This window comes from Rhineura floridana, chromosome 3 (assembly GCF_030035675.1).
Source record: "Rhineura floridana isolate rRhiFlo1 chromosome 3, rRhiFlo1.hap2, whole genome shotgun sequence".
Taxonomy (NCBI): domain Eukaryota; kingdom Metazoa; phylum Chordata; class Lepidosauria; order Squamata; family Rhineuridae; genus Rhineura; species Rhineura floridana.
Genome location: NC_084482.1, coordinates 17900542 through 17924659, shown reverse-complemented (window position 1 = coordinate 17924659; position 24118 = coordinate 17900542). Strand labels below are relative to the sequence as shown.

Sequence of the window (24118 nt, the reverse complement as noted above, 5' to 3'; positions counted from 1 at the left end):
TCTGGTGTCAGACTGTGTAAGATGAAACCCACATTGTTTATCACAGCATAGAGATGAACAGTTTACTATATGAGGGAGGGGAAGATAGACTGATTTTTAAATCCACAAATAGCAAAAGATCTCACAGGCACTATGGACTTCTGGCTCTCCCTCCTACCCCCCACTCCCCCATTCATTAGCTTCTATGGGCAAAACTTATAGCATAGTAGCTTCACTATTCCAAGCTCCACACATAAGTCCCACTGATTCCCCTACAACTATTAGGTACTTATGTAGTTGCCAACAGGATACAAAACAGACAGTTGCCCCTGTCTGGAGCATTTGTGATGCTGGATGTCCAGGAAAGCAGAGATGGGTGGTAGCAAGTGGTGCCACTATAGAAACAGTTCAGCAAAACTAGACTTTTTTCAACTACATTCATAACATTTTCAGTATGTGGTCTAGAATCTTTTGGTTTCAGGACACCTAGATCTGCATTTAAATGTCCTGAGATCCATGGGATTCCAGCAGCTTTGGAGGCTTTGCTGACATTGTAAACCTTGCCATAATGTCATTCATTTCATTGGCGATCACTCGTGGCCAAGTAAGATTGTCTTCCAAGATAAGGTCTTTAACAGTGGGTCCGTAAGTGACTGTGAAGCCCAATTCTGGATCCGCACAGGCTCCCACAGTGAGGACATAGGCTTCCAGATGGAAGATGGTCACGATGAGGATTTGTTTGACGTGCCTTCCGCTTAGCTCGTTTGTCCCATTCACCCTGTATTTGTGCTTCTTCAAAGTCCACAGCACCTTTGATAATAGCCGACCTCCATTTAGGACCTTCATGGGCTAAGACTTCCCAGTTGTCGATGTTCATGTTACATTGCTTTAGATGCACTTTAAGAACATCTTTAAACCTCTTTTACTGTCCACCAATGTTCCGTTTTCCATCCTTAAGTTGGGAATAAAGTAGTTGCTTTGGAAGACGGTGATTAGGCATTCGAACAACATGGCCGGTCCAGCAAAGTCGATGTTGAAGGATCATTGTTTCAACACTGGTAGTCTCTGCTTCTTCCAAACACTAGCATTAGTCCATCTGTCTTCCCAAGTAATTTGCAGAATTTTCCAGAGGCAGCATTGGTGGAATCTTTCAAGAAGTTGGGAGTGGAGTTTATGAACGGTCCATGTTTCACAGGCATACAGTAAGGTCGGTAGTACAATGGCTTTGTAAATAAGCATTTTGGTCTCCCTGAGAATATCCAAATCCTCAAACACTCTATGCTTCATTCAGGAGAATGAGGCACTCGCAGAGCTCAGACAATGTTGAGTTTCAGCATCGATGTCAGCTTTTACAGAGAGATGGCTGCTGAGATAGGGGAAGTGATCAACGTTCTCCAACGTCACACCATTAAGAACTTCAATATGCTGATGATAATGTAGTCTCTGCACATTCAAAGAAAGATCTTCAAACTATCCTAAATATCTTTGCAGAAGCATATGGAAAGCTTGGGCTCCTACTTAATATTAAAAAAACCAAAGTGCTTCATCAACAGGTGCGAACTAGTCCCTCTGTAGCACCATCAATCCAATTGCTATAATGTACAGCAGGGGTAGTCAATGTTGTGCCCTTTACATTGCCCATGCAATTGGGGGCTGATAGGAGCTGTAGTCCAAAATATCTGGAGGGCGCCATGTTGTCTACCCTTGATGTAAACATCAGAGGCCTACACAGGGGGCCCCTCTACGCCCATAGATGTTCAAACTACAGGAATGCCCATGGCCTACAGAGACCTAAAATGGTTCTGCTAGGCCCACACTGTCAAACAAACTTTCCAGAACATCCCTTCACATCCTCAGTCTGGTTCCATATAAAAAAAGAAACTCAATGGCCTCTCTAGTGGTGAACACGTAAAGATTGGGTGTACAGAGGAGAATTAGGCTGTGAACACACTAGTCACCAGATCAAAGCATTTCCATTAGCCACACCTGGAGGAAGAACAGTTGATCTGCCGATCAACTGTGAAATCTTTTTGAAGCTGAATTTTGAAAAAACACACTCAAGCCAATCCCACCAGGTTTTATAGTAAAAAGGGGCAGGGTTTGACTAGCATCATGTGCCCCCATTTTCGGAAGAAAGAGGTGGAGACCCACTGGAATTGGTTGAACAGTGAATGTGTTTCTACCCTTAGTAACCAGTAGAGATTCAGGTAGGGGAAGCTAGGATAGCTCTGGTGCTTCAGCAATTGCCTGTTGGGATGAGAAAGGAGAAACACACCCTCCTTCCCAAACCAACAAAAAAAATCTTGGAGGTATATTTTCCCAATTTTCTTGGGGACATAAGGAAAAGCCACAATGAGAGGATGCTGGATGGAGCAAATATCTGCCCTATTACATGTTCCTTGGAACAATTTGATGGGTGAGCATTGCCAATGAGTTTGGATTGCATTCAGGGTTTCACTAATGGTCACATTTGGTCCTTGCAAATCCCCCACCCCACCCACCGGAAATTGGTGCTGGTGGCCTTCTCTTACAGCATACGGCTCGGCTTGGCTCATTAGTCCAACTAATCTCTATCAATTTGCTCTGTGACAGCTTTCATCAACATGGTGCCCTCCAGATGTTTTGGACTACAACTCCCACCAATCCTAGCCAGCACGGCTATGATGGAAGCTGCCCTATAGGTATAATTGTGTACTGTGTTAGCTCCCTGCTTCTGGCATGTTGTTGTCTAGATTGCATAGGATGATTTATTGGCAGGGTGGTGGTGGTTAGCTAGTCCTGCCTTGTTGCAGGGGGATGAATAAGAAAGCCTTTAACTCTGCAGGTTTGCATTTCTCTGCTCTTACCATGCCAATTGAATCCTGGGGTACAGCAAAGGGCCGCTCTGCTTGCCCCAGCTGGCCCAAGTCGATGCTCTTGCGATCTTCCTGGCGCCCATGTCGCCGAGTCCGTCCCTCTGGTTTCCTGAGTGGGCGTTCGCCCCGAGGTAGCCCACCGGCACTTAGTTTACGCACAGGGTTGGTCAGCCACTTCTTGAGGGTGCTGACCGAGTGGCGGGAGGCGGGGGAGCTGGGAGCCGAGCTGCTGGATGCCTGCGGCTGGATTGAAGCCACTGAGGCAGAGATGCTGCCATCGCTGCCTGCAACGGAGTAAGGATCTGCAGGGAGAGGACAAGCACAATCAACGACTACACGGATTGGTTTTGTGCGGTACTCAAAGCATACACAAATCCAGAGGCACAGAGGCAATGCTGACTTTCTAAAGGAAAAGGAGGGTGGTCTCAAGGCTGCCCAGAGGAAGCAACTCCCTTTGGTCCGGAACCCTTTCCCCCTAATTTCTGAAAAGGTTACTCAGGCATAGGGATGGGGGAGAAATTCAATTCAGTTTGCATTTAATGGTGAGCCTATCAAATTCACATTCTGCAAAACAATAGAACAATCGCAACAAAATTCACTTATCCAAGTTTTGCCATGCAGTTCTCCAACCAACCAGTGTTTACAAAAATGCATATATTAGGGGAAGTGTGCGTAAAAACGAATGTATTCATGAAAATAACATACAAATATGCATTCTATTAGGGGAAACTGCTTGCAAAAATATATATACATACAAAAATGTGTTTATTAGGAGACATTTGCAATAAAATACTGAAACCCGCAAATTGCTGCAGAAATGTGGAGAACTCCGTTAAGACTGGAAAAATGAGAAACTGGGAGAATCGACATGGACAGATCCTTCCAGGTGCATGGCCAAAGGCAGGAATGGGGAACCCTTTTCAGCTGGCGGGCTGCATTTCCACATGGACAACCTTCCAAGGGCGGTACGTCAGTGATGGGAGGAACCGGAAAAGCAAAAACTGAGCAGAGCAACAGATGTAATCTTATCTTTGTACAGTAGGCTACATCCCAGGAGCCAGGCACAAACCAGAGATTTCTACAGACCCACACCCATCTCTCCATCCAGGCAAGAAAGAAGCAGTATTGCAGTTCAAAGGCACATTCCAGCTAGGCAAAAGTAACTGAAGAGGCCATGGAGAAGGGCCCGTGGCGAGGGCGGCCTGGGAGAGTCTGGAGGCAGAGAGGCCTGAAGGGCTGCATTCAACCCCTAAGCCAGAGCTTCTCCATTCTTGCTTGAAGGCATTAGAAAGATAAGTGATAAGAGCACATTCTTTGCATGCAAGTCCCAGATTCAGTCCCTTGGATTTCTAGTAAAAAAAAGGGTGGGGATTTCAGATGGCAAGCCCGGAGAAGACTTCTTGCCTGAGACCTTTGCCTTATTTCTTTATTACTTTTAGATCCTGCCTGGTGATATGTCCTGCCTGGAATTCCCAGGCAACTTCCATCAAGGCACTGATCAGACCCAGCCCCGCTTAGCAAAGTGGCTGCATAGTGTGCCTCTTCAGATCATAACCCTGACCTGAGTGACACCTGCTGTTCATTTCCAAACTGGCTCTGGAGCTAAGACCTCTGTCCAATCAAGGTGAGCACTGGACATGAGTGTGGAAGTGAACAGAACACAAGTACATCACCTGTGATGGCTCCCATTCACTGGCAAAATGAATTTCTCCTCTTTGTAGTAGAGATACATATACGTATTGGTATGTACAATATGGTTAAAGAAGCCATGATAAGTAGGTGAGTGGGTGGCTTGTACTTCTCTCAGTTCACCACTACCACTGGGCAACATCCCATGTGGCTCCTTCAGCAGTTACTCACCTCATTCAGAGCCATTATTCAGAAGCCATCACCTTGCCACCCCCATGATGTAACTGAACATCACTAAACTCCATTGTGTGGTTATGGGCCATGCCCTCGAGGTCCTTATGCATGTGATGCCCAGTCTACCTGCGAGATGTGCAAAGTGTGGTGCATCAGCTCTGCATCTAACTGCATTGGAAACAGAGTTTGGACAACATCAATGCAGTTTGGAAGTGGTCAGATGTTTTATTAGCATTACTCCAGCATAATTAAGCTGAAAATTTCGGGGTTAAGTGGATTTAAGAGCTGTGATAAAACATAATGAATGTCCTAAATAAATCTGACTTGGGAAAAGCTGCCATATGAGAAAATTCTGTTGCAAGCTGGACACACAACAAAGGCATCCAGTTCTGTGACAAAAGATCCATGCAGTTCACATCTCATGATACCTATTTACTATTTACCATCATATGTACACTCCACTCTTCTTCCAAAGGATTCAGGACTGCTTCACACTTGTATGGACATCGCTTGTTTTCTTGTATGTGTGAATGGGACCATTACAGATATAGCATCACAGGTTAAACTTTCATTTCACTTGACATCACCTCAGAATGCAAGGCTTTTCAGTGGAGTCAGTTCCCACATTCAGCTACCAGTCATCAAGTGAAAGGAAATCTAATGTTACACACAGATATGACCCCGGATTTATATCACTGATGACTGACAGTTGAATTGTTTTATTACCTTTTTATCCCAATCTTCCTTCAAGGAATTCGGAGTGATGTATACATTTCTCTTACTCCCATTTTATCCTGTCAACCACCCTCTTAAGATAGGTCAGGCTGAGAGACAACGTCACTCACTGAGCTAAATGGCCAAGTAGATATTTGAACCTGGATCTCCTTGGTTCTACTCCAACCATCTACCACTACATCATGCTCAATGTGTGAACTGACTCTCTCAAAAGTTCGATCAGAGGTGTTATGTGGCACAGAGTGGTAAGCGGTGATAACACAGCCGAAGCTCTGCTCACGGCCGGAGTTTGATTCCAACGGAAGGAGGAAGTCGAATCTCCAGTAAAAGGGGTCGAGGTCCGCTCAGCCTTCCATCCATCCGTGGTCGGTAAAATGAGTACCCGGCATACGCTGGGGGGTAAAGAAAGGCCGGGGGAGCAACTGGCAATCCCACCCCATATATACGGTCTGCCTAGTAAACGTCACAAGACGTCACCCTAAGAGTCGGAAACGACTCGCACTACAAGTACGAGGACACCTTTACCTTTTTATGATCACTCATTCACACATGCTAATCAATCACTTGATGTTGCAGTCATGAAATGATCAACATGAATATGTGAACTAACCCTCTTATCATATGTAACAGTGGCTCAGGGTTGGTTTCTTGTCAGCACCTCATCTAGGTAACTTAAGAGGGCCAGACCTGCTTGACTTCAACTAAGGAAGCTTGCCATTGATCTTCTTCAACCCATTCTCTGTTTGGCCTTGTGAAGCAGCCCAGAAAGCCTGGAAAGATGGTTATGAACGCATGGAAGTGGGCACGTGCAGAAAGATGTCCAAATAAGTGATGTTGGTCTAGTACAGGTAGCAGGCAATAGGGAGGAAAGGGCAGCCCATGTTCCCAGAAAGGAACACTACACAAACAGCCTAGCAAGCAGCCAGCAGGAGGCAATAATGCAATGCAGTGGCATGGCACCTCCTCCTGAAATAACTTTGCCTGCATCAGAAACCCAGGATGTGTCAAGCCAATGCCACAGGCACCTGACCCCACCTTGGAAACCAACGTGACAGTGTGAGGGGTGTTGCTATGGCAACTGGCCAGTGCTGCACATGTCTTTGGCCTAGTTGGGACCAAGGCTTAGAAACAACCAATTTGCACCTGCAAAGTGTAGCAAACAAGGTCTTCTCTACCGCTGCAGATTCATTTTCCCAAAGTCTTAGGTCTACTTTCCACTCAGGTGGTAAATATGCATCTGGGGTATAATACTGCTTCAGACTGCAGATGACAGCTTATATTGTTTGAATGCTCTTCCATATAAAAAGTCCCACCACACAGAAACCTAGCCTCCCACCCTCCCCAGCATCTTACATTTTGATGTGGAGAGAATTCTTTGGTATAGAATGCTTTTTCATACATGATGCGTGTCTCCCTGAAGCGGGGCAGCCCAGAAACAGGCCAACTACTTGAGTGAGAATGAGACTCGGTTTTTCCTGTTTATTATAAATAAACAACCTCTAGTTCTGGTGGCTTTGAAGAAAAGATAAAAAAGATGACCTGACATGAGACCCAAGAGTGCATGCAGTCTAGAATGACTTCTGGATAAAGTGAGGATACCAACTGGGTTTAACTACTTCTCTCCCCAAATCACAGATAAACTTAATTCCTATCTCATGTTGGTGCGCAGCACATATAGTATTTCGGAGGAAGTGAATGTTTACCTTCAACCAAAACAAAACCCCAAACTCTAAGTATGTAAGGTTCAAGCTACATGCTACACATAGGCCCAGTTTGCACAGAACACTAAGCCAATTCATGCTTCATGCAAATGTGTGAGTGAGCAGGGTCCAGGAGAGTTAATGGCTGCTTTGGTCCTCCTCTGGTCCTGCTGCGGTGCTGTGAGCCAACACATGGTTTGGCTTAGCATGTTGTCCAAACCCAGGGTTGTAGTTTATTTTGCTCCAGAACAAACCACAAGCTGTAGCCAAGGTTTGTTCTATGGCCACTTATGGGTTGTCTGAAAGAGGCAAACCACAAGCCCATGTTCAGATGACACTCTAAGCCAAACCATGGTTTAGCTAACAGCAGCACAGCAGGAGGAGGACCAGAGGAAAAAAGTGGCCACACTCTCCTCTCTGGGAGCCCACACACACTAAACCATGGATTGGGTTAGCATTACATGAGAACCAGGTCAAAATGTGCAGTGTGCAGCTACACCTGTGTTTTTCTTTATTTAATTACGGAGAGGGGGGCTGACTGGGACAACAGCTCCCTAACTGTTGTTCCTGAGCCCCTTGGCTGTATGGTTGTTGTTGTTGGGGTTTTGGAGGACAGAGCTGAGGGTGCTAAACAACCTGTCCTGCACATAATTTACTAATCTCCTGCCTTCAGGTGCAGTGGCGGACAGTATCCCATTGCCAGAATTGAAGAAAGATTCCACTGCCAGTACAGTTCACAAGGTTTTGTTCATGTCTTTTGTTTTGTTTACAGCTAGCACCTTGAGGCCATTAACTTGGGGCCTCTACATTATAGTGGCTGTAATTTAGGTCTGCACAGGGCTCCATCAAGCCAAATGCAGCCCTCCAGAGGCTCAATACACAGAATGAGCCAGAGATATTCTGGAGCCTGAGGCAGAAGATCCAAATAGCATTCTGCAGTATGATCAAAATAAATAAGACACTAATTCATCAGCAATTAGCTGGTCTTTCATGGTAGCCCACCTCAGCTGATCTGCCTTATCTTGTCTAATGCTAACTCAAACCCTGCGCAGGAGGGAAAAAAGGGTCCTGGATTTTCAGAGCTTGGAAAAGTTACTTTTTTGAACTACAACTCCCATCAGCCCAATCCAGTGGCCATGCTGGCTGGGGCTGATGGGAGTTGTAGTTCAAAAAAGTAACTTTTCCAAGCTCTGCTAGTACTACAAAAACAAAAACAGAGAAGCTGCCACATACCTGGCAGGCCACACTATGTGGTTAGTGGGGTGTGCTCATGGGTCACAACTATCTATGCAATCCTGCTATAATTACACCATCCCTCCCATCTATTTTTGCTTGCCTCTCGTGGATTTACTAAGAACTGGCCTTGCAATCCCAGAAATATCACAATATCACTCTGAAATACAGCAAATAAGGAGTAAATGCCACGTTCATACAAGCTGCAGGCCACAAAGAGAGGCCCATTCTTAGATGGGCACTAATCAAACTAATATCATTCCGCTCCCCCCACTCCTGTCCCGGTCTATGCATGATGGGGCAACAGTCTAATATTGGCGGAGGAGGAATGTGCACGGCACGTTCCTTGGCAGGGTCTGTGTAGCTCCGGCTGCGCCTTCCACCATCTGTTTTTCAGGAGTTCAATGTGCTGGTGGGCAGAGCCACGTGGGGGGAAGGAGAGGCTCAGAACTCAGAGGGAGAGGATTTTTTTTTTTTTACACATTTTTTCCTCTATTCATCACCAATTTATTTTTCAGGACTTCCTGAAGAAATGGTTTTCAGACTGTACGACCAGCCAACGAGCAAAACTTCAGCACTCTATTTTCAGTCGGTATTAAAAACTGTATCAAGGGAGTGAGATGAGAAGGGTTTAATCCAAGCCCAGAGCTGACTATGGCAAGGCTCCAGAGCCTGTTTTTCAGTGTCAACACTCAGTCCTAGAACATGTGAAACAAAAATAAAAGAACAACAACAACAACAACAACCCTAAGCATGTGGAGAGGGCCTTTTTTATCTCCTGTTTCCCTGCTCCATGAAAAGCCATGCCTGGGACTGGACAGCAGGACCTTCTTATTCATTGGGTGTGATTTCTGAGCAGGATGGAGCCTCTGCCTTGTATAATTTCTGGACCTGAGAACTCCTCCATGAATTTGGGACAAATTCATGGGTGGATTAAGCTATCAGTGGCTACTAGCAACAATGAACTACCTCTGCCAGCGTGCTGGGGGAGCAACAGCAGGAGAGGTTTATTGTGCTCATGTGCTACTTGCTTGTGGGTTTCCCAGATGCATCTGGTTGGTCTCTGTGGGAACAGGATACAGGACCCACAAAAGCTATTTGCCACATTTTATGGAGAAAAGCATCTATGCCTTTAGAGAGAATTAGACAAATTCGTGGAGGAGAAAGCTATCAGTCACGGTAGCTGTGGACTACCTCTAGTGTGAAAGGTAATATGTCTCTGAGTACCAATTGCTGGGGGATCAGAAACAAGGAGAGTGTTATTGTACTCATATTCTGCTTGCAGGCTTCCCATGACCATTTGGCTGGCCACTGTGAGAATAGAGTGCTGGACATAAGGGCAAATGGGGTGCTGCCCCACTAAACTCAGTCTGCCTTTTTATTTACAGCTAGTCAGGGTGTGGCTCCACCTGTCATTGGCTCTGGCTCACAGCACCTATTGGTCTCCCTGCCTTCCACCCCACCAGTCCCAGTGGGCACTAGCCACCACTAGCCTCAGCCATCCAAATATGATTTTCCCCCCCTTATAAATGCATTTCCATGATGGGAACTGCCTGACCTGCAGGGGTTAATGGCACCATGGAGGTGGGAAATTCCAAGGGGAAATGCAGCCCCTTTCCATAGAGCTCTTCCCTACAACAGTAAAGCAAGAGCATAAGGTGATGGTAATAGGAGGTTGTATCACTGCTCTCTGGATACACGCTATGGCACATCCATTTTGCTCTATGGGATTATAATATTCAAGAAAAAGAGATAGCAAACTAAGAGACATCTGGCAATATGAATGTAGGTGTCCAGCCAACTCTTAGATCATCAATCCCAGATTGCTGCAAACATTGTGAGTAACATCCAAAAAATACGAGGTTGTTATCTTAAATCTCTCGACTTCAAAGCCACAAATGTCAACTTCTTTTTATGGTATTTGCCTTTGGGCAACTGCAGCATTAACGGCAGGCAGAGTCATATTTTCAAAACCATACCCTCTCCCCCCTCCCCGAGCATGAAGGTTAGTGATTTAATTTAGGGCTCAGTTCACTGGTTTTGCTTTGAAAGCTCATCAAAATGCATAGGAGGCTGCACAAGAGCAAACAGAAGGACTGCCATGTGAATTGTGGCCTTACTTTTCAATAACAAAATTAAGATTCTAATTATTTTATCTATAGCTCTCCCTATATTCCCCATCCGTCTCCTTCCTACCATCTCTTGTAGGTGTTCTTTAGGGGTGCATACTCAAAAACAGATGATGCAGATTGGTACCTTCTTAAAACACTTTAATCTCCTTGCCATCATGTTTCCACTCAGATCATGAAAGAAACTTATTTAATTCTGCACACTGAAGTATCTTCTTGCCCTGATCCAAAGCTACACAACGGTTAGGGTGGGAGAGAGGGCAGTCTTGCTGCAAGGCTTCTGCTGCCCACCAAGGTAGGGGAGGAATTATCTGCAGTCTTCCCCTCTACTTTCTTTTGTTTCTGTCAATGAACATGGGAAAGAGATGTGCGCACCCAAGATCTAACAAGACAGGGGGAGAAAGGGGTTCACAAAATGGGATTGGAGGATTGCTACTGGGGTGTACGTGGGTAGGATACCTTGCTGGCTTCACAGGGTTTTTTCTCTCCACGTCTCAAAATGCTGTACAAGAACTCTGGCTGAACAGCAACAATGAGAAATCCTCAGTCTCTAAGGCTGCAATCTTATTCACACCTACTTGAGGGGAAGTCCCATTAGGAAGATCAGTTATGCATCGCCAAAAAAATTTGCATCACCCTCTCAAAAAAAAAAAAAAGGATAAAAGAGGGCAATTTGCATCTGTAGAGATACAAATTTACAAATAAATATAATTTAAATAGAAATATAATCTCCATAGTGAGGAACACACCAGGTGACTTATGAGCCTTTCTCAGTCCGCTGACCAGGTGCTGCAACACTCCTGATGGGTCACTTCAAGGCTTCTGACCTCTCTCTTAATGGTTTCTTATCTTTAAACCCAACTTTGGCTGTGCAGCCCTCAGAGAACACTGTCAAATAGAAGGCTGTCCTGTGACAACCGCAAAATAATAGACTGTTCTCTGTAAAGTAGGATACGTGGCCACCATAAGTCCCATTGAACCCAAGGGAGCCTTACTTCTGAGTAGACATGTAGATAAATGATGTAAATAAACAAAAATGGTTAAAATAACCTGAGCACAGGGACAGAGGAGGTAGGTTGCCAGCTCAGAAGCATCCCAAACCCTGAGAGTTCAGGGCAGGCCCGAGTGATGTCATTAAGCATGATACATTAAACATCAACCATAGCGGTTAGAGTGTTGGACTACGACCTGGGAGACTAGGGTTTGAATCCCCACACAGCCATGAAGCTCACTGGATAACCTTGGACCAGTCACTACCTCTCAGCCTCAGAGGAAGGCAGTGGTAAATCACGTCTGAATATCACTTACCATGAAAACCCTAGCCATAGGGTCGCCATAAGTCGGAATCGACTTTAAGGCAGTCCACTTCCAATTTTCATAGTTGCTTGGAGCATACAGTTCAAACAAAAACATTTCTCTGGTTGGAAATTAAGATAGCAATCTTAGCTAAAAGATGGAGCCTGGGTAGGGAACATTTAATCTTGCTTCTGGCAAGAAGGGCTTAAGTGCCCTCAAGCCAGGCTAGTCACCAGAAGGCCACTGTAGGAAGAAAGGAGCCTAGTGTTGTGGAGATATTAGATGGGAGCACTTAGGAATAAAGATGGATGCCCCTGAAGGCTGCAGTTTTAAACACGCTTGCTAAGGGACTAAACCCCATAGTACTCAACAGGACTTACTTCTGAGTAGATATAGTTTGGACTGTGCTGTTGGTAAAGCTTCACTAGGGATCCTCTGCAAAGATATCCATATCCAAGTAGGGTTGGCAACCCCCTGCCTAGAATGCCCTGCCCCTATCTTTTAACATGGCTGTTCCAAACTTCTTTATAGATTTGACCCTTCACTTCAGAAAGTTTGAGAAATAAGTAAGAGTAAGAAGATTCTCTACCCTTTTCTGTCTACCCTGTGGGCTGCTATAAATTCACTTTGACAGCCAACACAATTCCAGTGAGTAATAACTGACAGAAAGAAAACACACATGGTTTGGTCTACCTTCACAGGCAGTAGACTGGGAACAACAATTGCAGCCACGCTTCCAAATATGTGGATTCTCTTTCACCACGATTAGGTAAGAAACAAACCATCATGAAACCAACAAGGTGCATCATCAGTGGGTTTAAGGGGGTTGAGCTGAGTGCATGGAACCACTGTTGTTGCTTCTATGGATATAAGGGAGTGAGGTTAAAGATAAATGAAATGCAAATAGAAAAAGAAAAACAAGACAGTGATGACTTCCTAAATGCAATACTATACCAACCACAACAAGATTCCTATGAGTAAGACAGAAAACTCATCATCCCACTACCAGTCATGATTCCTAACCAAAAACCAAAACTAAAAAAATCCTGGCAGCCAGTCAGCCAAGGTCACAGAAATTCCTATGCAGCACAACCTGACCCAGGGGCTGCAGTTCATGCAGAATCCTGCAGCACGATTGCTGACATGAGTGAGACCCTATCAGCACATAATACCTCTGCTCTGAAATCTCCACTGGTTGCTGATTTGCTACCAGACCAAGTTCAAGGTGTGCTTTCTGTGTTACGGGTGCCACAAAGTACTTGTTCTGCTCTTGTAAGAAATCAGTCCTTTAGTGTGGCAGCACCTACATTTTGGAACTCCCTGCCCATTGACATTAGGCAGAAGCCATTGTACTATTTTCAGCACCTGCTAAAAACATTTTTGTTTAAGCAAGTCTACCCAGGCATGTAGAAGCTGTTACATTTGTTATCTGTTTTTAACTCATTGTTGGTTTTATTAATTTGAATGTTTTTAAATATCTGTCTTTTAACCGTTTTTGCCAATAATTTTATTGTTTTAATTCCTTCTGTAAACTGCTTTGAGAATTTTTACAATAAAGCGGTATATAAATGTTGTAAATAAAATACATAAATAAATTTTGGAGTCACTGTGGCCCTTAGGTCTCTTCCCACTTTTAGGAACAAAGGAATCTGCCTTATACTGACTCAAGTCATTTGGTACCATCTAGCTCAGTACTGATGACATGGACTAGCATTGGCTCTCCAAGATTCCAGGCAATAGTCTTTTCCAGAAAATTGAATTTTGGACCTTTGCATGCAAAGCATATGCCCTACTACTGAGCTACAGCCCTTCCCCTGTTTAAAAAATATATATTAAAATTGTTCTTTTCAATTCACTAATGAATGCACATCATACCTAGGGCAGATCCACACCATTCATTTAAAACACATTCAACACACATTTGAAGCATATGAATCCCATCACAGAATTATGGGAACTATAGTTTGTAAAGGGTGGTGAGAATTATAACTGTGAGGGGGAAACTACACTTCCCAGGATTCTTTAGGAGAAGTCATGCATTTTAAATGCGAGTTGGATGTGCTTTAAATGTATCATGTGGATCTACTTAATAAACTTTGCCTGCATGTAAATTGTTTTAATTAATTTTTCAAAATGAAAATGAGCTATAAAGTGTACTGGGTGACCACGGGCTACTCACCATCTCTCTGCCTATCTGCCCGTTAGGATGAAAAGAAGAAGGGAAGCATGACCACCTCAAGGAAGAAGGGCACACTTAAAATGTAGAAGAAATAATAATCTACAACCATAGCGTGAAATCAAATACTATACTTATTGGGACACAATATTAAGAAATATTTATATAAGCATGACTGTCAAATATATTTATTATTTACACAACCTGTAAAGATATTTATAGTGCAATCCTACATTTGTTTACTCAGAAGCAAGTCCCAATGTATTCAGTGGGGCTTACTCAAACAGGGGACCATGAAGAGAACTGCAACCTCAAATGACAGGGAACTTCATTCACCCAACCCAAAATTCAGAATGATGCCACTTTAAGCTATTTTGCAATGGGTTATTCTTGTTTTTATGGTTACTGGATTTTAAAGGGATTTATTTCTTATTGAGAGCTGCCTTGATTTCCAATCACCAACCCTACCTCACAAGGTTGTTGGAAAGACTCCCTATACACACACACACACTTCAGATGTAAAAATACATACACCCCATATAAATAGTTTATTTTCAAACCAGTTGGTCACTGCACAACATTTTTTAAAAAGTATTAGTTTCCTATATATTAAAAACTGTGATACCTAAGTAAGCCCTGCCTAATTGCTTTAAAAAATAGGATTGGACAGGAAGAGAAAGATTTACAACACAAACACAATTCTTTGCTATGTTTACTCAAAAGTTCCATTAATTTATAACATATTCCTAACCATGTCTACTCAAAAGTAAGTCCAATTGAATTCAATGGGGTTTACTCTGGGCATGTGGGATTAGCATTGCAGCTTTACTCCCAGAAAAACGAGTATTGGATTAAAGCTTCATATTGGGAAGGTTTTCAAACCACTGCCCTCTTGAACCACCCAGGAAAATTTAAACTAGTTTGACTCCTGCACACAAGAGAGAGAGAAACTTAAAGCTATATACTTACTCAATTTATGAGATTTTCAGATAAGCAGGGGGAAAAAACATTGTCTTATGTTGCAGTGGGGTCTAGGCACTTCCTGGAGGTCAACAAATCACATTCCTGACTTCACTTATAAGCTACAAACCTGAAAGGACTGGGTTAGAGCAGCCTGCTATGAGCTGGTTTAACATAAATTGCAGGGGGGGGCTGACATTTTGGTGTGTATCTTGTGAACCAGACCACCTAAAAACTTGTTTTAAAAAATTAAAGCTGAGACTCCGGAGATTAAGGTGACTCACCCAGAGTCCTGGTGAGGACCCCCAAAATCCAGAGTCTTCGGGTAAAAACCAGACACCTGGAAACCCTAAGGGGAGGTAAGGTGAACCCTACTTCAAATGTGTAACCTCTTACCATTATCTTGCCGTGAGGGAAGGGGAGAAAACCATAACTGCAGCTTCTTCAAGTCAAACAGTTGCTTGCCTTTTCGGTTTAAATGTATTTTTTTATTATTGATGCTCCTCATTGTAATAATTTTATGTACACTGTTTTGAGGTCAGCCTGAAAAGCAACCTGCTTCAGACAGAAGACTGGACTACCAATAAAATGATAACGTTTTTGTATTTACCATTGAGAGGGCCATGATTTGGATTTTCTGCCTCAGGAACTTGGATCATCTTTGAAAGAAGTGATATCATTTCTCACGGGCAACTATCAATCTATTTGCATGCCCAGAAGCTCCCATTTCTATCCAACTGACCCCATAAAAAATCCCACAGATCTCTGCCTTTCTTCCCAAAGGAAGCCCAAGACGGCTCATGTCATAAAAAAAAGAACCATAAAAGTCAAATTTCAATTAAAATTAGAGTTGCATCAGTTAAAACCTCCTGTACTAGGCCTCACTCCAAACTACAATCCAAAGGCCTTGCAATACAGCCAGAAAAAGACACCAACGTGTTTATTGCCTCAGTAGTGAAAAGCAGCTCAGGTATGGCAAGGAGATAACCAGACTCTTCTCCACCACTTCTAGGTTCTTATAACATACTGGATGGAGCAACAGGAAGTGAGGAAAGGTGGGGCTCTGACCAATCACAAGGCTGCATGCTAGAGGCAGGATAGCAGGAGGATGAAAGGGAATTCTGAGTCTGAAAATTCACGCCACAGAAAGCAACAAAGAGATTAACGCTCCTACAGCCAGCAAGACCATACCTTCACTTTCTCCAATAGGTATGTTTTTATTTTAACAAAGAGAAGGGAAAATCTTGTATTATTGCAGTGAAGGGTGTGTGTGGTAAGACATATGCAGGAACAGCGTAAGACAGTGGTTCCCAAGTTTCCCCCCCCCCCTGGACCACTTGAAAATTGCTGAGGGTTTAGGGATGACCAAATAATAATTTTTGTTCTGCCTGTTGTAGCAGTTGTAATGCACTGTGCTAGATGCTGAATGGTTGGCTTAAAAATAGTATTTTGATTGCTTCTTTTATATTTTGTTTGTTTTCTATAGAATTCAAATTGTGTTCTGTCTTCACAGACATGCCGCGGATCACCTGAATGAAGCTTATGGAGTGCTAGTGGTATGTGGAATACAGCTTGGGAACCTAAGGGGTGGCCTCTTGAGAAAGAGAGCCAGATAGAAAGCTTCCATAGACTGTGGGTGCTTTCTGTACCAGGGAGGGGGTAATATTATAAACAGGGCATTCAGTTGCTGCAAACAGGTAGCTAGTAACAGGGTTTTTTTTTTTTTAACTTACTGGAATTTCCACAGAAAGTGTCAATTGGATTAAATGGGGGTAATTGTTGTTATGTGCCTTCAAGTCAATTACAACTTGTGGCAACCCTATGAATCAGCGACCTCCAGTAGCACCTGTCATGGACCACCCTGTTCAAATCTTGTAAGTTCAGGTCTGTGGCTTCCTTTATGGAATCAATCCATCTCTTGTTTGGCCTTCCTCTTTTTCTACTTCCTTCTGTTTTCCCCAGCATTATTGTCTCTTCTAGCAAATCATGTCTTTGCATTGTGTGTCCAAAGTATGATAACCTCAGTTTCATCATTTTAGCTTCTAATGATAGTTCTGGTTTAATTTGCTCTAACACCCAATTATTTGTCTTTTTCGTGGTCCATGGTATGTGCAAAGCTCTCCTCCAACACCACATTTCAAATTAGTTGATTTTTCTCTTATAGGCTAGCATTTGATGCTAATGACATTTGCCACATTCATACCATACATTTATTCCACTTTAAACAGTCATGGCTTTCCCCAGAGAATATTGGGAAGTGTAGTTTGTGAAGGGTGCTGAGAGCTGTTAAGAGACTCCTATTTTCCACACAGTGCTAACATTTTCAGAGTGGTTTAACAGTCAGTCCCTCTTCCCAAAGAAGTCTGAGAATTGTAGACCTGTGAGGGGAATGGGGGTCTCCTAACAACTCTCAGCACCCTTCACAAACTACAGCTCTCGGGATGGGGGGGGAGAAGCCATGACTGTTTACACTGGAATAATAGTGGATGGTGTGAATGTGGTTCATGTGTGGATGCTACAAAACAAACCTTGCATGCAGGAGCAGCACCAGCCCCACAATAAAGACCCATCTAGAAGCACCCTGAGTCAGACCACTGACCCATCTAGCCCAATATGGTCTGACAAGCCACTACCAGTCAGTGTAGCAATACTAGGCTAGATGGGCAAGTGGTCTGACTCACCTTCCTGTGTTCCTGAGAGGAAAGGGATCAGGCTTGTAACTCCATGGGGTGCATCCAAACTGAGCACACTTGCTTTAGTTTGTGTTACTTTTGTCCCTCAGAACAGATTTACATAAAAAACCTATATTGGTTGTATAATGTTTTAAGTGGCATGGCTTTATCCCAAAGAATACTGAAAATTGTAGTTTAGTGATGCTACTGAGAATTCACTGATAGTTTGCTAGCCCCACTCACAGATTTACACTTCTCAGGGGAGGAAGAATTACTATTAAATCTGTCTAATTAAGTCTGTGGTGTAAGTACCAGTATCAGTTTTTTCACATTTCATACACCTGGTCTCCATTCATGCTCAAGTTGTTAATTTTTTTCTTAATAAACTCTGTGCATCTGCACATGCACATCCCCGTGCACATCCCAATAAAAGCAGTGTATTTTGCTGAAAAGATAAAGATGGGGGAGCAGGAAATGTTTGAGATGGGATCATGAATTAGGCAAATTTTTATTACGATGGAGACAGGTTTCATTTCTGCAGAAATAAATTAGCAGAGAAAATTAGCAAGGTTTCTAGATGAATGGGTGCAGGGCTGGCACCAGGGGTCATCACAGTCAAGCATTTACCAAGACTTGCACTTCAGCAGAGGCCCCCTGCTAACCCCTGGAGCCTCTTGTCCCTGCTGCTGTTCCTTGTGGTCACTGCTTGTTTCCCTGTCTTATCTGATCAAGCAAACAGTGACAGCAGTGAGAAGGAGCAGCAGACTTGGCTTCTCCCACCCTCCCCTCTCCAGGTGGTTTTGTGGACTGCTGGAGAGGAGGAAAACTAGTGAATAGGGAGTGGAAACAATTGCAAGGAGGTGGTGGGCCCGCTCTGGGAAGGGGGCTTCAGAAGAGCATCTTGCCAAAGCACCCTCCACCACCACCCAAAAACCTGGAGGTGGTACAAATGGGTCTTTTTTAAAATAGAAGAGCACACTGATAACAGAGGAGGGAGGAAAAATTACAAGGGGAGGGAGAACGATGTGACAATTCTGCCCAGTTCAATTGTGCAAAAACTTTTGTGTAAACAACAACAGGAAGTGGTATTCAAACAGTGACAGATCACAGGATATGGTGTGGATTACGCCTGCATTTCACTTTTTGTTTTTGTTAGAGATCATGCAAAAAACCCTGCTGTTTTGGACACACCTTCAGGAAGTGAAATACAAACTGTTCTATCGGTATAACATTTGTACAGCAATAGAACCAGTTGGCAAGCAGGCTCACCGCATTTAGTTCCAACATAACTATCTTTTTAATCTCTAAGGCTGAGATCAAGGGGAAGGGAAAGGGATGGGGGCTTCTGTAAATTTGCAGCAGAAGCCAGCTGTGGATGGTACTGATTGACCAGCATCTATAACAGCCTTTCCCATCCAGTGTGCCTCCGGATGTTGTTGGACCACAACTCCCATCAGCCTCAGCCAGCATTGCCAATGGTCAGGAAAGATGGGAGTTGTGGTCCAACAACATCTGGAGGCACACTGGTTGGGAAAGGCTGATCTATAAAATCACAAAACATCCCTGTTCCCAATACTGGAGAGTGAAGGTGGTTACAGTGTTTTAAACCCATTTTTTAAAATCTCAATTTAAATATTATAAAAATATTCTGTTTAAAAATTAAAGATGAACATATAAATTGAGGGGGGAGAGGTAAGAGGTAGGTGGCTGAATGTGTGACGTTTATTCTTCAGATTGCAAAGCCAGGAGGAAGCTGGGTTTGCCTCACAGCTGAAGGACTCATGTCTGTCTTCACTCTGTATGCCAAATTTCACTATAAAATGATCAGCCGTCTCTTTATCAGAATATCCCAATCTACTGCGCTACCTAGACCAGACAACCCACCCACAGATTTAGGAAGGAAGTTACTACTATCTAAGCAAGGATTTTAAAAAAAATCCTTTTAGCTCTGCCTCATCACAAAACAGTGTGTCATTTTAAATCTGCATACATTTAAAGGGATTATCCTGTGTAATGAGCTGCAGCCCTTTCTTTTTCTCATCAGAGAGGGATGACAACTCAGCACGGAATACATATCCTCGGATGCTATGGGATTCCGTAGGATGTCTTCAACTGGTGGGGTCTGTGACTGCCCAATACTGTTGCAACAGTGGTGCCACAACCATCAGCCGCAGACAAAGAGGGGAAAGAGAGAGCGAGAAAATAAGACGACAGGAGGGGAGAGATGGAAATAGAAAGCAAAGATTTAGGGCTGTATCCAACGTAGCACTAAGTAAATATCCCATCAGCAGATTATTGCACGATGGGACTTCCTCTCCTCCCCTGTGCACCCCCTAAATCTGTTCTAGGGGGTTCCTCTAACCCTCTGGAGCAGATTTGGAAAGGGCACAAGGCATGCATGGAGGGGGAAGTCCCATTGCGCAATAATCAGCTGATGGGATATTTACACTAGTGGTAACCCTTAGAATTTTAGAAAGGGCAGAGTGGAATTAAAAAGACTAAAAAGAATTCAGGAGACACCATGTACAACTGGAAATGTTGAAAGTCACTGCCATAGAGTAGCAGACAAAAACAGTGTCATCCAGTGGGTAGGGCACTGGAAGCAGAGTAAAGACATGGGCTCAAATCCATGCTCAGTCACAGGCCAGCTAAGTAGCCTTTGGCAAAGACAACATCTCTCACTATCTAAAACCTTATTCCCATCTGGGAATAATTGCAACTCACTTTGTAAGTATGTCAAAAGGACAAAACAGATGAAGACTGCAAAATTATTTGCACCTGAAAAGCACTGTGTACTTTTAGTAATAGTTAATAGTAACAACAGCATGGCCACCACAATGGATGTAACAATAGTTTCAAGCCTTTTACTATCATAGCAAGGAATAAGGAGTATTGCAGTTTAATACTTCAGAGTATTACAACTAACAATGCAAAAGCATCAGCTTCAGTGTCACACAGAGTATTCCTGCCTCTACAAAATATTACAGAATGCACATACCGAAGCTTTTAAGACATGGTGTGTACAAGACGCAATCCTCTGATTGCTCCATAAAACCTCACCAGTGTGTCCATACTGCCACACAATTCCATGGAAACTCAGAGAACAGACATCTGTCTTTAAACAGATACAGCCCAATATCATGATTAAGAGGGCTAAAAAGGCAATAATCATTGTGTTTCTCAGCAACAAACAAGCAAGAGTAAGAGCACCTACTCAGGACTGCATAATGTCAGTTACTTACTCTAACATCCTTTAATCACCCTATCATACTTACCATTAGGATTGTTAGAGTGGTAAAGAGCTAGGTTCCCCAAATCCATCCTTTCACGGAAGTAGGCTTCTAATCTGAGTTAGGGCTGTTATAACTAAAGAGCGAGACAGATATTCTGGAGAAGAAGGACCTGCAACAAAATGTTGCAGTATGGAATGCTACTGTTCAGGGTACCAGACAGCTAGTCATATCTTCCTGAATACTCCATTCCATTCCTCTTACCTGTCGTTTTCGATTTTTTTCCACTCCAAAAGTCAACTAGCATTCCATCCACTGAGCCTGCTCAGCTCACATTGGGCTGTTTTCTGGATTCTCTCCCCTTAAGATTTTTTTTCTAAATATTTAGAAACCTTGGGGGGTTTCCCAAGTTTGTAGATGGTGTTGTTTTTGCTAGATAAGGATCCACATTCAGAGAATTAATTTGCTTTTAGTGTAACAGTGGTAGGGAACCTATGGCCCTCCAGATATTGTTGAACTCCAGTTCCCATCAGCCCCAACCAGTATGGGCAATAGTTAGGGATGATGGGGGGGGACACGTACAGGTTACCCACTCATGATCTGGGCTTAATTCACACAATTGTTCTGCTTGCATGCAGTCAACTGCTTTTCTGGGTGTGGGTGTGGGTATGAGACAGAGAGAGAGAGAGAGAGATCTGCAAGAATGAAACCAAATTGCTAGCAAAAATTGTATCTGAATTGTTTGCCACAAGCAGAAGATGCAGGGTTGTTGTTTTTCCCCCAATGCCACTATTCAACGCTTTTTGAAGGTTTGAGGCAGTGTCTGCATGTTGCAGCTTCTTATCATTAGGGGTGTGGTGGTCCAAGGTCTCAGACCCTTTACTTTTTTGGAAGCAGGGTCCCTATGTCTGCAGCATACTACAAGCCAATCAGCATGAAAAGGGAGTGTGTTGAACACTGAGAAGAGTCTTCTAACATGCTTCCTTGTCCTTTCCTGCTTATTGGAGCCAATCAGAGTGAAAGGAGGTCAGTCAGCCACAGAGAAGAGTCTTCTCACTCCCCTTTTATGCTGACTCTCTCCTAGAGATGTCTGTTATGGGAGAAGTTGCATGTGGGAAGAACTGAGGAGTGTGGAGATGACAAGTGAGTGAGGGGGTGTGGCTGCAAGGGGACGCGGCATGACAATCATGAAGGGACCCCACACTTCTGAATTTGTCACTACACTACTGCTTATCATGTTCAGAAAACCCATTCACCATAAGCACAACTGGATCCAGGCAAGAAAACAAGCAGCTATCCACTGGCAGAATGGCTGTGTGAATCATCCCTTCAGGTCTTTTGGAGGGCCACATCATCTCCTGCACAGAAGACCCATCTGGGTGGGAAACAGAATGATACTCGCATGTAGAGTGCCACAAGTTACAATCTGCTGTGCATGATGAATTTCAAATAAATGTGCACAGAGTATACATATACTGGGAGGATATTTTATTATTTTATTGATTATTCCTGCCTTTCTTCCAAGGAGATCAAGGCAATGTACATGGTTCTCTCTCCTTAATTTTGGGAGCTTCCAAACAACCTGTTTATTGAGCATTCATTAGACAACATTGGCTATTGAATGGGCATTCCATTCTGATTTGTTTGTGGGGAGGTTAGATAATATGTCAAAGCAAGTGCATTTCCCCCTCACTTTCCTTCTTGCAAAAAAGCTTGATTTTGGAAGGAAGCAGATTTATTGTGTAAGAACTCCCAATCAACTATAATTGTGCATCCTGAATTTGCTGGTATGTGACTGAATTCCACCCAAAAATAGTGACAGTCTGCAAATGCCCTTTATTTAAGACAATTCCAGGGGAGAGCAACAGGCCCAGCCCGCTCACTGAAATGGTGTGACTCTGATCCTTCTTTCTTTTCCACACTGCAGGTGCCACAAAAGAGGTAAGACTTCCCTTTCCATTTGGTGCCCCCCTAATACATTGTTTGTAGTGCTGAATTCTCTCTGCTTCATGGTTAGGCCAGCTCTGTATAAGAGGCCTAAATCACTCCAGAGGTTCTCTTTCACAGTATAGTTGCCATTTACACAGAAGACAAATGAAAGGCATCTAAAAATGTGAACAAGCACCTTGGCCAATGTAGGTTTTGCATTCACATTATAAACCCCTGAGGGAAGCAAGAGCCACTTTAAGCCTCGTGTGCAGGGTGGAAAATGCCCAATGAGTAGGCTTCAATTTAACAAACACATGCAGAGGACACTCTGAAACATCCACTCAAAACTTCATCAGACTTCTTGGGTGGGGGGTGGGATATGCAGTCATGTGCATAAACCATGATCAGCAGAAAAGCAAGACACACTTAACTCAAACACAGCTGACATAATTCAGGGAGCTGTAAATCAGGGCTGGGTCTGAGATGGATCCTCAGAATTTATTATTGCATTTTTATGCCTGCCTCTTCCTCCTCCAAGTCAAATCTGTTTTGCCGCCAGACTTGACTTCTCCTCCTCTTCCCCAGCTTCAACACTGGTTTATAGTTCTTTCAATCAGCAGATGCTGCATCGGCATCAATGTAAGGGAATGTTGAGCTCAGGGAAACATGAACCATAATTCTCACTGTGCAGGTTATTGGCTGGTCCATACCACCACCACCACCTGGCAAGCCTCATGTGACCTCATCTGCCAGGTACAGAGTCATCCCTGGGCATCTGGGAAATAAACAGGGCTAGCTACATGTGGCCTGTGATGTTCCTATATTAATGTATATATGGTAAGTGGTGGTTGTTTAGAAGATATATGGTAAGTAGTGAAAGAGGAGGGGGAGTGAATGGGCAGTAGAATGCTACATGATTGGCTGAGTGTTTAAAATGGCTGAACGTATAAAAGGAAGAGTGAGAGTGGAATCGGGGGGGGGGAGAAGAGAACTGAGTGGGTTGCTTGGTGGGGTTGAGAGAGTTGTTTGACAGGAGAGAGTGGAGAAGGAGGGAGGTGGAGTTCGGATTAGTATTGAGTAAAACCATATGCTTATGTGCTTTAAGAAGAAATCTTGTTAATCTTGTTAGCTTTGTTATCTTTAATAAATACTTAGTTTAGTTTACCAAAGGCCTGATCCTTGACTGGGGTTTCACAGACCAGAAGGGAGGGTAAGGTAATGACCAAGGCTGAAGGGGAACTGTAACAAATGGTGGCAGCGGTGAAGAGAATAACAATACCAGTATTCAGAGTCTCTGGGAATACTAGTATTAGGACGTGACTGGTGGTTGCCTAGCAGGGGGATCTGTTGAGATCTGTGCT

At 43.6% G+C, this 24118-nt stretch overlaps 1 protein-coding gene across 8 annotated transcripts in view; it reads right to left on the bottom strand.

Annotated features, from left to right (window-relative positions):
• The window catches only part of ARHGEF25 (Rho guanine nucleotide exchange factor 25), a 91742-nt gene that overhangs the window by 24234 nt on the left and 43390 nt on the right, over positions 1 to 24118 (bottom strand). For all 8 annotated transcript variants that reach the window (XM_061614683.1, XM_061614681.1, XM_061614678.1 and 5 more), the window contains one exon: positions 2826 to 3136. In XM_061614683.1, coding sequence (XP_061470667.1) covers positions 2826 to 3136 — 311 coding nt within the window. The remainder of the gene's footprint in view (positions 1 to 2825; positions 3137 to 24118) is intronic.